We start from the raw sequence: 14,968 nt of genomic DNA, 5'->3' as shown, positions 1-14,968 counted from the left end.
CCAGGGGCAGGGGGCTGACAGCCAGACCGCAGGGCCGGCTCACGCCCCACCGCTCACCTGCCTGGTAGGGGCCCCAGGCCACTGGCCCAGGCTCCCAAGGCGAGCCCAGGGCGGGGGCCGAGCTCCTCACACCCCACAGGCGCATACCGCAGAGGTCACCAGGGGAGAACAAGGTCATTATCAGGGTCTACCGCAGAGGTCACCAGGGAGAACAAGGTCATTATCAGGGTCTACCGCAGAGGTCACCAGAGAGAACAAGGTCATTATCAGGGTCTACGTCAGTCTAGGACACGGTCATCCTCTTTGCCTTTTCCAGGGCACATCCATGACATGAAAACATTCTGCTCATCAAACATCTGCAAACATTCATCCACTTCCGGTTCTGCAAATAGGCTCGCCAGGATCTCCCAGGAGAACAGGAGTGTAAGAAGCGGCGTTACCTCCTCAGAGCTCCTGCTGGCCGAGGGCCCCTTATAGACCAGGCAGAGCGAGGGGCTGGGCCCGGGCCCACCCTGCAGAGGCAAGGTGACCCTTCCGGCCCTGGCTTCCAGCTGGGGGTTCCAGACAGCCCAGCGGACCACGCGCATGCTCGCCAGGTTGGACAAGGAAGTGACCAACGCCGCCTGGAGGTAGAGAAAGGAAACCGCATGTGAGTCATCGCAGAAACCACCAGCAAGTCAGCGATGTGTAACATTTACCCAGAGCCAGGCAGCTGGGGCGGGGCCGCCAGTCCCCTTTTACAAAAGGAAGAGCTGAGGCAGGGGGCCCGCAGCTGCCCAGCAGTCTAAACGGGCCCTTCCCACCCTTCTCTGCCTCAAGGAGCGCAGCTCCCCGCAAAGCCTGGCACTGCGCCTGTGGCTCCCCTGTTCCCACAAGGCTGCGCCTGCCAGTTTCTAAACACTGCACATCGCAACTTCTCCTCACACCTGTCAGGAGACTGCCGAGGACAGCGCCTTCCCCGGGACAGGAAAGCAGGTGACTATTCCAGGGTCACTGGCACCAACTTTCACCAGTGCATTTCCTAAGTGTGACCCCACCCGGCATGGAGGTCAGCGAGGCTGAGCCTTATGTGCTGGTCCTTCCCCCCCTGCATCACTAGGCGCGTGAAAGGAGAGGACCCAAAGGGACCCCTGGGGTAGCAGCACATAAGAAAGACCTCCTTCCACAAGGGCGGCACCAGGCCTGGACTCAGCAGTCTTTTATGGTGGCCCGTTTTACCCATTTATTTTTTTTTAAGTGGCAGGGAGAATACGGCTGAGCCAGGTCTGTGTCGGAGACTGGACTGTCCCTCAGCCGGCTGGGCACTGAGACCTGGCAGAGGCTTCCGAGGTGACAGGGCCCCGGGCCTTGGTGGGTAGAGCACATCCACACCCACACAGCCGGGAAGGGGGATTCATGGGAACAGGCAGCACAGGGTCGGCCGGGGATACAGTGAGTCCCGCAGGCCTGCTCAGCCCTCACAGCCGGAGGAGTCAGGAGAAGAGCGCTGGCCGGCAAAGGGACCCAAGGGCGCTCGGATGAGCCTCTTAGCGGCTGCCTGAGGGCACACACCTGGGCAGCTGTGACACAGGAAGGGGCGGCCCGGAAGGAGAGCAGCAGCCCAGGCCCTGTCTCAGACAGACACGGTCATCCCCAAGGAAAAGAGCCCCCTGGAGACATCCAAGTTCCCGCGCCCCGGGCCGCCCTGCCAGGCAGACCAGAGTCCCCGTGCTGACACCCTCAGCGTACAGCCTCCGCGTCCACAAAGGGAAAATCCACAGTCAGCGTCCAGCTTCAACTTGCTCTCTCTTCACCACAGCCAGACCTCACACCAGCTGTCCCCTGCAGCAGGGCCCAGGCTGACCCTGGCCACGGCCACACTGGACATCACAGGCGGGACCCCACGTTCGCGCCAAGAGGGTGCACCGGGACTTCATGCCCTGCCCACTCGGCGAGAAAACCCCTCACCCTGAAAGTACATGCAGAGTCAGAAGAGGGAGGAGCTGAGGCTGAGGACGCTGAGCCACCCTGGACTGACAGCAGCATATGCCTCTGCCCGCCACCCCACCAGCCCACTGGCTGTGGGTCGCAAAGGGCTGAGCTTCACCAGGGGCAACGAAAAGTTGGCCATGAGCCTGCTGCCTTTCGTTTTTGTTATTGTTTTTGAGACAGGGTCTCACTATATAGTTCGGGCTGGCCTCGAACTCACTATGTAGCCCAGCCTGGCCTCCAACTCAGAGCAATCCTCCTGCCTCAGCCTCCCTAGTGCTGGGATTATGGGGTTGCACCACCACATCCACCTCTTAATGCCTTTTATAAGTAAATTTGACATGCCAGGGAAAAGTGATCACCAAACCCGTCTCGGCACTCAGCAGGATCTAGGCTACTTTTGCAAACGGCCATCTGTGAAAAAGCAAGCTTATGACAGGGTCAAAAATAAATTATGAACCCAAGTTGTCAGGCTATTTGTACAAGTCCTGGTTGCATTTTTCAAAGTAGGTGGTTCGGATACCTCATTTTCCACCCTCTCAGCCCCCATGGGTTCCTTGGTTCTCAGCAGGCATCAGTCTCTTCTGTGAAGTATCTGTCGGTTGCACACGCAACCATTTGTCCTTGCCTTGTACTGTGCAGGTTTAACAAAAACAGATCCCCGGTTCCCGGGACCCAGCAGGGAGACGGTCCCCCTGCCAGCATCAGCCACACCTCCACACAGGACACTGTGCAGACAGGACCTCCGAAAGCCCTCGGGCACTAAGGGAAAGGCCCGGCATCCAACAGTGTGGGCAGAGTGGGCCGGGGGCGATTATTTAGCAGGCTCCGACTCTCAGTGAGTCACCCTGCCAGCACGCAGTGCACACCTGTAATCCCAGCTACTCAGGAGGCTGAGGCAGGAGAAAGGCTTGAGCCCGGGAACTCAAGGCCAGCCTGGGCCACAAACAGACTTTGTCTCCAAGGAAAAAAAGATTAATATCAAGGTGCTGGCAAAGCTGCGGCAGAAACAGAACTGGGTGTAGGAGCTTCTCCGGTCCACGATCCCTGCGGTAGGCTGAGGGTCCTCAAAAGATCTGCCCATCCTAGCACCTGGAACCTTGCCACATCATGAGGTAAGATCGCCCACGAGCGTGAAGGTACCCTGAGCTGCTGGCAGGTGCCCCAGGCACACAGGGCACAGGGAGATTAGAGACAGAGCCGGGAGGTGCAGAGGAAACGGCCACGAGCCAACAGGGCAGAGCAGGGATGACAAGGCCACGGGCCAGGGCCCGACCTGCAGGAGCAGGGACAGCCCCACCGGAGGCCTCTGAGGAACCCCGCCCAAGCCCAACACCCCCAACCGAGCTGGTGGAACCACCCTGGGCCTGCGGCTTCAGAAGTGTGGGAGCAAACTTGCTCTGAGCCGGTGGGCCTCTGGGTGTCGGCAGGGTGGCCCCAGGGAACTCACAGGTCCCCAGAGGCTCTGACCGCAGTTAGGGAGCTCAAGGGTGGCTGACAGCTGCAGCCAGGGCGTGCACTTTAGCATCTGCAGGTTTTTAGCACCAGCTTTTTCTTCTGCACAGAGCACCACACCACTGACTGGGGCACTGTCCTGCTGGGCCCTCTCATCACAGGTCAGGCCCCACCAGACACCGGCCTGGGCACCCGGCTGGCTCTGCTGCCTCCTCGCAATGGGACAGGAGGCCACAGGAGCCTCAAAATGCAATGATCAGGGCCAGCACCCTGCCACACAGGCGCCCGGGAGGCAGGCCCCCAACACCTAGGAAGCAGCACGGCAGCGCGCACTGGTGCGCACCAGACCTCAGGCCAGCCACCGCCGCACGATCGAGAACTACTACAGCACAGAGAAGCAATAACTCAATTGGCCCACCACGCGCCAGCTGCAGAGGCCTGCCCGCAGACGTGGGTGAATCATTCTAACTTGAAGAAAGCCCTGGGAATACACGCCACACAACGGGTCTCTCTTGCCCCTGCCGTTGAAAACCAGAAAGGTCCAGAGTGAGCGGAGGAGCAGCTGCTGAACAAAGACTCAGAGAACATGAGAATACAGCCTCAGCCTGAAGACTCAGAAGTCTAGTTGACCAGGGTCACGAGAGCCGTTTGGAAGCTGTAAACCAGGAGGACCTTGTGCAATACCTGGGGAGACCCCCTGGAAGCCATTCTTCCCCTGACAGTACAGGCTGCAGTGGAGGAGCGCATGTGGCTCCGGAGAGGTCTGCACCGAGATTCCTGCTGCCTGTGCTGACAGTTGGGGAGAGGACACTAAGTGGTTGTGGGATCCCAATGCGCTGGGAGGCTGGAGAGAAAAAGCTACAGAAAAATGCCTTTTGCCCCAAATGGCTCACTTGAAATGTTAGTAAGAATTGCCTCCTCAGTATTCTATAGCTGTGATGAGGAGGAGGCCAAGGAGAGAAAACAGAGAGACAGAGAAAAAGCAGCTGCTTTTGCTGCAGCACAAAGAGAAACAGACCCCAAGTCTGATTCTCGGGGCCCCAAGAAGAACTCAACAACTGCATTCATCTGCTACCATTGTTAAAAGCCAGGCCACCTCAAGAGGAACTGCTCTCAGAGGCCCCCTGGGCCATGCCCTGAATACAAAGGTGACCACTGGAGATCGGTCTTCCCTCTGAAGTAGAGGCCCCAGAGCTCAGACCCATCCTACCAGTTAGTGCAACAGGAATGAGGGGGCTTGGGGCATACTCTGCCTTCTCCCTCTGGCCAGACTGTCATCTCCATGGAGGAGACCTGGGTAATCATGACTATAGAGGAAAAAGAAAACAGCCTGTTGCTAGACACAGGTGCAAGTCTCTCAGTCCTTCTTTTCAATCCTGGCCTTCCTTCCAGCCGTCACACCTCAGTGAAAGGAGTCACTGGGGAGGAGGTAATAGGCTATTTTTCACAACCCTTAGGCTGTAACTACTTGTTAGATCTTTCTTGCATATCTCTGTCTTCCTGAGAAACCACTTTGAAGATACCACCATGTATTACAGCAGCCATTTATATTTTCCTACTAACCTGTCCGTAACTCTGTAATATTTGTATTGTTCCTATGTTATTTTGTAAATGGATGTATGTTTATTGTTATGTGTTTCCTACAACAACCACTGAGAATAGTCAATGAATATTCAATTGGTCACTCATGTATAGCTCTATTTATTTTCTTTAGAAGCCACTTTGAAGATACCAAAGTATAGTACAACAACTATTGATAATCTCCTACCCCTTTTGTCTGTAACTCACTATTACTTGTCTGTTTGTTTTCCTGAGAAACTATCTTGTAGATAACAGTATGTAAAACAACAACCACTGATAATTTCTTACCACTTTGTCTGTAATTTGGTAAGCCCCCCCCTCATTACTATGTTATCCTTCTTTTATTCTTTAAAATTTAAAAAAAAAATGCAATGATCACTTAAAACCAGCACGTGTTACATGCAAGAGCAACACGAAGGGCTGGACTAGTTTTAAAATAGTAAGAACGATGATCCACAAAACAGAAGCACAGTACGGCGGAGATCCGAGAGAGGACGGACATCTGAGGTGGGACGGACAGCAGCAATGGAAACAGCGCGGAGAGGAGGAGACGCAGCCTGTGCTACCAAGGGAGGGGGCGGCACTGGGACACCCAGTGGCCAGCAGGGACGGGGAGACAGCGGGACCCCGCGTGGATGGAGGCCCGGTCCACGCAGTGCCCACACTCAGGTCCACCCTCGCCACAAACAGGAGGTGGAAGCATAAAAAGGAGGCTGCGGGGCCTGGGACACACGCAAGGACCCCACAGCCTGACTCGGGGCGCAGGGAGGAGCGACTGTTAGACGGTGCCTAGGGGCCGGGGTGCTGCTCAGTGAGTGCCAGGCCCTGGGCTCCGTGCCCACGGCAGATGGCCAGACAGGCAGACAGGCAGGGAGATGAGGTGAACATCAAGAATGGGGGAGGAAATAACTCAAGTGAGCACAGTGACAGACGGGCCCACCTGTAGCTCAAGTGCGCAACTTCACACATAGAGGACAGACGTCCAGACCACCCCCCAGTCGCAGGCGGGAGAGGTGCAGGCAAACCCTCCGGTCCCTGTGGCAGGCTGTGCTCCGTGGGATGTGGGAGGGGCACGCTGAAACCACCAAGGGTCTGTACGTGAGTGTGGTGGCGGTGACAGTGACAGTGATGGCCGTGGAGCTGAGTTCTCTCTGCACAAGCAGAACAGGGCGGGCAGCAGGACCCTGAGGAAGGGACGGGAGGCTGTGTTCTGGGAAGGGTGGATGTGTATCCACCCGTGTGACAGCTCTGCCCACTGAAAAGCCTCAGACACAAGCACACACCTGGCACCCGCATCTTGCTTCCCGACATGTTACTCCCCTTTATAAAGAGCAAGGGCTCCTCAAAAACGAGGACAGTGAGCAAGATCACAGCCCACAGGGGCCGAAGGAGACACAGCAACCCAGCAGGCGCCATTCCAGGGAGGTCACGGAGGAGGAACAGCCACTGGGAGGGAACACCAGGGAACCAAGGGGTTCGATCCACACTACCCCTCAAGCCGGTCATTGGCAGTGGCAAATGTGAGCGGAGACATTCATGGGGAACTAGCATGGGATAGCTCAGAGCTCTGAATTATCATTACAGTTTTCCCATAAATCTAAAACTATTATAGAAATAAAGTGTATGTTTCTAAAGGCAGAGCATGGGTCACCATGGCTCCATAAAGGAACAGCAGATGCCCAGTCGAGAGCAGGGACAAGGTCGGGTGCCTCTGGGGCAACCGTTATGCCAGACAGCAAAGTTCTGCAAGAACAAGACATGCTGGAAGAGGCCACATGGACACCGGCGCCAGCCTGCAGGGATCCATCTGGCCAAATCTGGGGCAACTGGAGCACCACAATAATCACAGACAGAGATTTAAGACACGTGCTGGTGCCCAGGGACCGGCTTGCCAGTGTGTCAGTGGGGACGGGCAGCCCTGGGGGTGTGCAGGGCATGCTGACCTGGGTGCTCCTTCTGGATGGGACATGCAGGATACCACCTGGGGGATACCTGTGAGGCCCCCGAGACTGCTGACAATGGTGATGTCACAGCACAGCTGGCCGGGCAGCCTCGGTGGACATCGTGTGCCCAGACCTGAAGCCCGGAGGAGGGCACAGCCTCACTCGCACAGAGTTCCGGCCAGGAAGCCGTCATCTGATTCCAATCAGGAGAAAACAGAGAAATCTAAACAAGGAGAAATCTAAAGATCTGTAACATTTTCAGAAGGAAGGAGACTGATACTTTAAAAAATAATAAAATCATAAAAAACAAAGACAGGTGGAGAACAGTTCCAGGTTCAAGGAGAACAGACATGGAAAGTAAACATAACCCAAAATTCTGGGCTGGACCCTGTCCTGGAGGAGCAATGCCAGCAGGGGTTGGGTGAGCAGAACAGGAACGGGACCAAAGCACTGACCGGCATCGCCAGAGCCGCAGGGGATGCGCTGTGGTCACAGGGGAGAGCTGCATCCCCCGGAGATGCCCATGAAAGCTCAGGGTCGAGAACACCGAATGCTCAGAAAAATACGGGTGTGTGCGTGCATACACACACACACACACACACACACACACACACACACACGCACACACACGGGAGGGGGCAGGGAAAGCACAGAGGAGCTGTCAGCAATAAGTGAACCTGGGTCCTGCGTACACCAGAGAGCTTTGTATTTCTGCAAACTACCAGCAATTCGATACCATGTCCAAATAAAAGGTCAAAAGGACATAAAATGAAGTCCTATTATGCCATTTCCACAAGTAACAGTGCTAAGAAAATGGGCAAGATACAAGCTATAAAAAATAGTCATTAGGGGCTGGGGATTTAGCTCAGCGGCCAAGCGCCTGTCTGGCAAGCGCAAGGTCGTGAGTTCGGTTCCCGGTACCAGAGAAAAACCAAAAAAAACAAAAAAAAAAAAAATAGTCATTATACATGTACTTGCCCCAGAATCTGTATCCCAACTACACAGAAGCAGCTCCCGCCGATTCAGCAGTAAGACAGGCAACCCAAAGCAGACGGGCGAGGCAGCGGAACGGCCACTTCGCAAGGACTGTGAATGGCGGAAACACACGAATGAGAACTCCGTGTCTTTGGTGTTCAAGAAGGGCAAATTAAAACTGCAGAGGTGCCCTTCCCACTTGGAGGGGCAGCCAGAGGAAAGTAAGCCAGGCCACAGGCCACAGGCCACGGGCAGCTGGGACACTCGGTGCTGCCAGCCCCTCGGGAGCACCAGCACTGGCTCCTTATGACCCGGCGAGGCGGCCCCAGGCCAAGGAAGGCCAGCAGCCCGGGAGCTGGAGAGTGAGGAAGGGCCCAGCCTGAGGCTGCTGCCACCTCGCACTCAGCCCAGGGACGGCGGCCTTCGGCCTCCAGACCTGCGAGACACTGCTTCCGCTGTTTGCAAGCCACCAGGTGGGTGGTGATTTGTCACCGTGGAAAGCTGGTGGAGCGCTGAGGCCCAAACCAGTGGCCGAAGGCAGCAAGACCCAAGGAGGACGAGCGGGACTTCCAAAGCGATGGAGAAGCCAGGAGGGCAGTGGCAGCAAGTGTGCAGAACAGCCAGGGCTCACGCAAGGGGTGCTCAGCTCTGTATGCTCTCGGTGGAGGTTTTATTTTAAGAACAAATTGCCCAGGGCCAGAGATAGAGCTTAGGGGCACAGCACCTGCCTGGCAAGCTCGAGGTCCTGAGTTCGATTCCCAGTACCTAAAACGAACAAGTTGCCCAGAAATTCCTGAGACCAGACCCCTCCGACTTGCTGGCGTGAGCGCCCGCAGGGGCCCTCTCTGTTGCACAAACTGACTCGTGTCCAGTTTCCATTTCCAGTAACCATAGGAGTATCCCCTAACGCATCCACGGCAAGGCGCGCTCAGGGGAAGGGGCAGGGCCGTGCAGGGGACAGGCTCCGTGTCACCTGCTCCGGAATGATGACAGCTGGCTGGCTCCCAGGGACAAACTCTTTGGCTTCCTGCTGACTCCACGGATTCAAGAAGCTCCCCAGGAGGCCGCAGGGCTGGGTAGGAAGGCGGAGTTCACAAGCACACACCGCAAGAGTAAAGATGGCCGGTGATGGAGGCGCAGGAGTCTCGTGTGACTCCCGGACGCCCTGCACAGCCTCAGTGAGCGCAGGGCGGGCGCTTCCTCCGGTTCCTTCCCTGAAGCTGTGGAGGTTCCGGGCCAACTGAAGGCCGGAAACCTGCACCCATTGCCAAGGTGGAGCCCTACAGGCCATGTAACATCACAGCTAATTTCAGAAATAGCTTCACCTCTAAAAGCGTGTGAAGGAGGACCAGCTGCGCTTACCCAAGCCGTGGAAGGTCAAAGAGCAGAGGGAGCGAGGGCAAGGGAAGCCATCCCTTATTCTCCCAAACAAAGGGGCATCGATGGGCACAAGGAGAAGCAGCTGAAGCGTCAACCTCCGCTGAAAGGCGCCAGATGAAGCTAAAGCGAAGGGATGAGGAGACAGAGAATCCCCTCCGGAGTCCGGCAGGGCGCCTCCACTGTGCACCCTGCCACCGCTCCTGTGTGTGAACTTCGTGTGAACGACCTCGAATCGGCGAGTCAGCAGCACTGACCGCTCGCAGGGATCGGAGGGCAAAGCCCGAAGCTTCGGTAAACGCAGTCACAGCCCCCTCTCCCGAGGCATCACGTGCTATGGCACACTGCACCAGGCAGCACGAGAGGACTTGGCCGAACATGCACTGAACTCAAGAACACCAAGGGTCGATTCAGAAAGATCTCAGAAGAGCCCCCTACAGCCAGGGGTGGTGGCGCACATCTGTAATGCAGCACTTTGGGAGGCTGAGGCAGGAGGATCTCAAATTAGAGCCCAGGCTGGGCAACTTACCAACTTGGTCATAGCTGTCTCCAAATTAAAAATAAAGAAGGGCAGGGGATGTAGCTCAGGGCGGGAGCCCTAGGTTCAGTCCCCAGTACCGCAAAAAATGAAAACAAAAATGCAAAAACCCTCTACAGAGCTAATTTCCAAGCTTCAGGAAATTTAGATTTTTGGAATTTTCAGAATTTCCGAACAGAAAACTCCACAGTGCAGCTCGGCTGAGCCCCAGGCACCTGGACCAGCTCCTGCGGGAGGCGAGTGCCCGGATTCTTGTTAAACCAGCACATTTTGCTCAGAGAACATCAGTCAATAGGAAACAATGAAGTGGCCAGGTCTCTACCCACAGAGACCCAGAAACGGCTTATTTCACCTGTGACCCCCGCAAGAGCTGTCTCGGCCCTGGCGAGCCCCAGGGAGGCATGGGCACCCAAGATGGAAATGTAGCCCAATGCCAGGTCTGCAGCTTCACCCTGTGTCCTTGCTCTCTTGTGTTCTGGGGAAGATGCCAATTGCAGTCAATCAACAAACCTTGTGGAGCCCAGCCCTGCACACCAACAACCTTCCGCGCAGGGCACCGGGGGACCTGACGCGCTGTCCCCAGATCCTGCAGAGGGAGGGGTACGCAAAGGGCAGCGACACGGCTTCAGGAGCTTGTGCTACCTGAGAAAGGTGAACAGCAGCGCGTGTGCCCTCGGGTTTGTTTTTAGTAACTACGCCATGCTCAGGGCCCCAGGAATTCACCCGCTCGGGACAGGGTGTGGGCTGGAGGCGACATCGGCCGGCGTTCTCCCTGACCGATGTCCCCTGGGCTCTCCGCTCCTGGCCTGAAGCAGGAAGCGAGAAGGACGCTTTGAGATGCCAGCACCAGCAATGAGGACACACACTGCGAGAAGGAGAGGGAAGCAGCGAGGCCAGCGAGGACGAGCACAGCACCCAGCCAGCGCCAGGGGTGCAACCTGGGGACCCGGCTGGGCAGACTCGCTAGCAGGGACCTGCTTCCAGAACAGGTGCTGCCTGCTCCATACACTTCCAACGTCAGAAGATGAGCACCGTCCACCCGGGCTGAGTGGGCATCCGATGAGCTGAAAAATCCCTCGCAAGTTCTGAGCACAATCATGGTGTGCGGCAAGGTGCCCGGCAGACCCAGCACCCTGCACAGGTGCAGTGACACGCGGTCTCTGGTGTGCCCTGGAACAATCCAGGAGGAGCGGCAGAGGCCAGACTGGCCCTGAGCAGCAAGTGTGAGGCTGGGGCTAAGGACACGGCTGGGCCACTGTTTCTCTCCACCTGTGTTTATGTTTCACATTTTGAAGACTAAAAAGGCATTGTTTTTAAATGTACATGCCAAAAAAAAAAAAAAAACTGCATGCCAGCCAGGTATGAGGGCATTCCCCTGTAATCTCAGCACTTGGAAGGCTGAGGCAAGAGGATCACTACGAGTTCGAGGCCAGCCTGGACTACAAAGTGAGTTCAAGGCCAGCCTGGGCTACATAGGGAGGCCCTGTTTCTAAATAAATAAATAAATGCCAAAGTGTGGATAAGATGAAGGTATGCCTGGAACCTGCCTCAGAGCAACTCGAAGAGGCTGTGGGGAGGGACAGAGAGCACATGGCCAGGAAGCAGGAACTCGGGTGCTGCCCGGCCATGTTTCTTTAAAATTTCCAACATAAGAAGCCGCCACAAAGCGAGGAGAAGGAAGGAGGAGATATGCATCCCGGCTGCATAAACATGCCTGAAGAGCTCCCAGCCAACCACAGACGACGTCCCCTGAAGAACAAGGGGACCAGCGCCCCGCCGTGTGACACGCCCCCTCTGGACGCCCATCCAGCCACATCCAACCCGCAGACGGGCTGGGGCCTGGGGCTGTGTTCCCACTGTCGCAGACTGGCTTTCGGGGGAGGAACGAGAACCTGGGCTGGCGCCGCGGTGTCGTTTTCTCCTCCGACATCCAGACCTGCCCAAGCCTGGTGCCCGCCGCTGGGCTCAGCGTCCACCGCTTAACGCATGCTCTGCGCTACACGCAGCAGAGATTTGCGGGGAAAATCACTTCCTGCCTGGGGACGGCTCCTTCCCAGGCCACACTGAAGGAAGCACACGTGAGGACAGGAAATGGAACCCAACACTCCGGTGACAGCCGGGCGCCACATCCAAAAGAACACACGGCTGAGCGTGACACAGTCCGAAGGTTCCGTGGGCCGCGCTCACTAAGGATTCCAACGAAGAGTTAAACACGACAAGCGTCACGCAGGACGTCCAGGTTTGTTTTAGCCCTCAGACTTCACGTGCACGAGTAAATTATAATTAACATGTGGAGGCAACGCTGCCTCACTGTAAGAGTCCAGAGCGACAGGGAGCCCTCCCCAGGCACCCGGCCAAGCTGCCCCCACCCCGGCTGTCCTCACAGCCATCCGTCCTCGGGGACAGCCACAGAGCAGGGCGGGGCATCACTGCACAGGACATCACACCAGCCTTCTTCCAAGACACGCACTAAAACGACACTGACTTTTTCAGAACAGCAAGCTGAGTCATAATGTGAGTTGAGTTTACCAAATCATCTATGATGTCCATTTACTATATTTCTTCTGATAGAATCTATGAATCCCTGCCCCTAATTATATGTAGATACGTATGAAGCTCACTCTAAGAAGCCATTTATTATTCACAGAGTCAAGCTTTACTACATGTAATGTCATATGAAAAATACACTAAAGTGGCCTCGTTTTTCGAAGTACTTATTGATCTGATAATTATGAATGAACGCACTCAAGACACGTAAACTTACCAAGCTGTCAGTATCAGCCATGAACTCGAAGATGGTGTTTTCTATAATCATATGCTATACTTGCTACAACTTTTTTTCTTTTTTCAGCACTGTGGATTGAACCAGAGCCTTGCACTGAGCTAGATCCCCAGCCCTGGCTCTTTTTAAATTTTTTTTGTTGTTTAAGAGAAGGTCTCACTAAAGTCACTAAGCTGTCCAAGCTGAACTCAAATTTGTGATCCTCCTGCCTCAGCCTCCCAGAGTCCTGGGGTTACAGATGTGCACCACCACGCCCAGCCTCGCTGCAGCTTTTATTGGGAAGGAGAGTGTAATGCCGACTCTGTCCCACCCACCCCCAGGAAACCTGGGTACAGGACGCCGATGCTCACGTTGCCATCCACGCCTGAAGGGCTGCGGAACACGTACTCCAGCTGGAAGACGATGGCGAACGCAGGGTGACTGACCATCTCGGGGAGTCGCAGGCGGCTTCTCAAAACCAGAGCCTGGTTTCCAGGGCTGGGTGAGGAACACAAACCACAGCACCTCGGTGTCAGTCCCTGCGCTGTGCCCGCCTCCACCACCGGCCCAGCAAGGCCCCGGGCGATGCTGCCAGGCACTGCCAGGCAAGTCCCCAAGCCCAAGCTTCCTTCCCTCCAGTGTCCCAATCAACTCCTCTTCTAGATGGCCAGGGTCAGCCTGCAAGATGGGAGGACACCCCCGGAAGTGCCACAGAGGGGCAGACGTCCTGCCCAGGGCCTGGGTTCTGCCGTATCACAGGAGAGGAAAGCGTGGCAACCCGGAAGCGCCAGGACATGGTTTGGGAAGCACTGGATTGAATAAGCAGGGCTCCCCGCCTTTGGGACGCTGCAGGCCCAGGCCTGATGCCATGCAGGACCCCTCAGACCCTTAGCAGCCCCAGCCAGAAGCAACCAAAATGCGCACTCACAGCCGTCACAACACACACAACACACGGGCTCGCCCAAGTGTGCAACCCTGAGGTTTGCACAGACGGCGTAAGGGCAGGTGGGGAGCAAGCACACCCGGACGGAGGCAGGCAGCTCTTCCTCCTTGTGGCCCTCGCACATCCCGCCTGCTCCAACAGGGACCCGGGAGAATACCTGGTCCTGGAAGAGCAGCTGACTTTCCTGCTGAAGCTGGCTGAGCGCGTCAAGGCCACGTCCATCTCGGGCACCAGCACCACCACCTGCGGCCTCTGCACGAAGCCCAGGCTGTTGTGCACACCCACGTGCAGGCGCCGCTCCAAGACCTCCAGGGAGCCGCAGTCCAGCGGGCCACCCCCCTGCAAGGGCACAGGACGGACAGAGTAAGCCCAAACCCCTGGAAGCAGGGTCTCCTGAGATGCCCCGGGGAGCGGGCAGGCAAGGGCGGAGCCAAGGCAGGAGTCGCCAGCATCTCCAGATGAGGTGATGCCTAGTGCCTCGAGTCCCAGCGCAGGCGAGATCACCACCCAGGGAAGGCCGGCAGCTGGGGGCACTTCCTGGGGAATCCCGGTGCTTCCCACCCAGCACCCCTTCTCTCAATGCACCCCCGGGTGCCGCCACCGCCAAGCTCACTCTGGGTTTCCTGGCTCAGGTGGCAGGGCTTGGGTCCCCAGGTCTGGGAGCCACCTGCCCCCCACGAGGGGCTGCCAGGGCGGGGAGGCACCCGAGGGGGAGCACGACCGCTTTCAACCTTGTCCACGCAGAGACCCGAGAGGTGGGGAGGGGGGTGGCAGCAGAAGATTCGCACTTAGCAGTGAGTCATAAACCAATAAAACGGAATCTGCCCCAAAGTGATTGCTGGATATTAAAGTGTTTCATCTTAACAAAAAAATGAACAGGCGCTCTAACAAATGAGCAGGGACACCCCTCCAGGATATTAGTGTTTATTAAATTATGTGATCTTTGCAAAACGATCTCAGAGTCCTACAGTGTTCTTCACTGTCCATTACTCAAGCTGAATGGATCGAGACTCAGCCTATTAGTCTCTGGATAATGAAAATAAAACTATGGAGATAACTGAGTATCTGTCAGTAGGACGGTAACAAAAATACAAAGGCTGTTAAAATACATAATAAAGTTGTTTTACGGGAATATGTAAAATTCAACAATGAGGCTCTTCAAACATCTCTGCCCTCACACAATCTGCTCTGAAAAATAAGAACACAGCAGGAAGTGCACCAAGAAAACGGAGGCTGCTGCTTCAACCCGGCTCGCCGCTGTGCTTTTGTTTCACCTAAAACGGTACTACGTGAGAAAACCGCATCGTCAAGGAGAGAGGGGGAGTTCACTGGTTCACGAACACAGAAGTAATAACCTGGTAACCCCACACACCAGCGTGGGGAGCAACTGACAACTAAACATCGCAGCCCAGCCAGTGCAAACACCA

At 56.1% G+C, this 14,968-nt stretch overlaps 1 protein-coding gene across 12 annotated transcripts in view; it reads right to left on the bottom strand.

The window, feature by feature from the left end:
* The window catches only part of Nphp4 (nephronophthisis 4), a 105,394-nt gene that overhangs the window by 53,516 nt on the left and 36,910 nt on the right, over window positions 1–14,968 (bottom strand). For 11 of the 12 annotated variants that reach the window (XR_001231139.1, XR_263957.2, XM_005404108.2 and 8 more), the window contains exons 8-10: window positions 13,699–13,880; window positions 12,970–13,096; window positions 441–623 (exon numbers count right to left, since the gene is read on the bottom strand). Coding sequence is in view for 10 of the 12 variants with exons in the window: in XM_005404108.2 (XP_005404165.1) it covers window positions 441–623; window positions 12,970–13,096; window positions 13,699–13,880 (492 nt within the window). In the remaining 2 variants the exon portion in view is untranslated. The remainder of the gene's footprint in view (window positions 1–440; window positions 624–12,969; window positions 13,097–13,698; window positions 13,881–14,968) is intronic. The other variant, XM_005404116.2, reaches the window with a different exon arrangement.

Source organism: Chinchilla lanigera, unplaced genomic scaffold (genome assembly GCF_000276665.1).
Source record: "Chinchilla lanigera isolate Chin_1 unplaced genomic scaffold, ChiLan1.0 scaffold00085, whole genome shotgun sequence".
NCBI classification, from domain to species: domain Eukaryota; kingdom Metazoa; phylum Chordata; class Mammalia; order Rodentia; family Chinchillidae; genus Chinchilla; species Chinchilla lanigera.
This window is presented reverse-complemented; position numbering and strand designations above follow the sequence as displayed.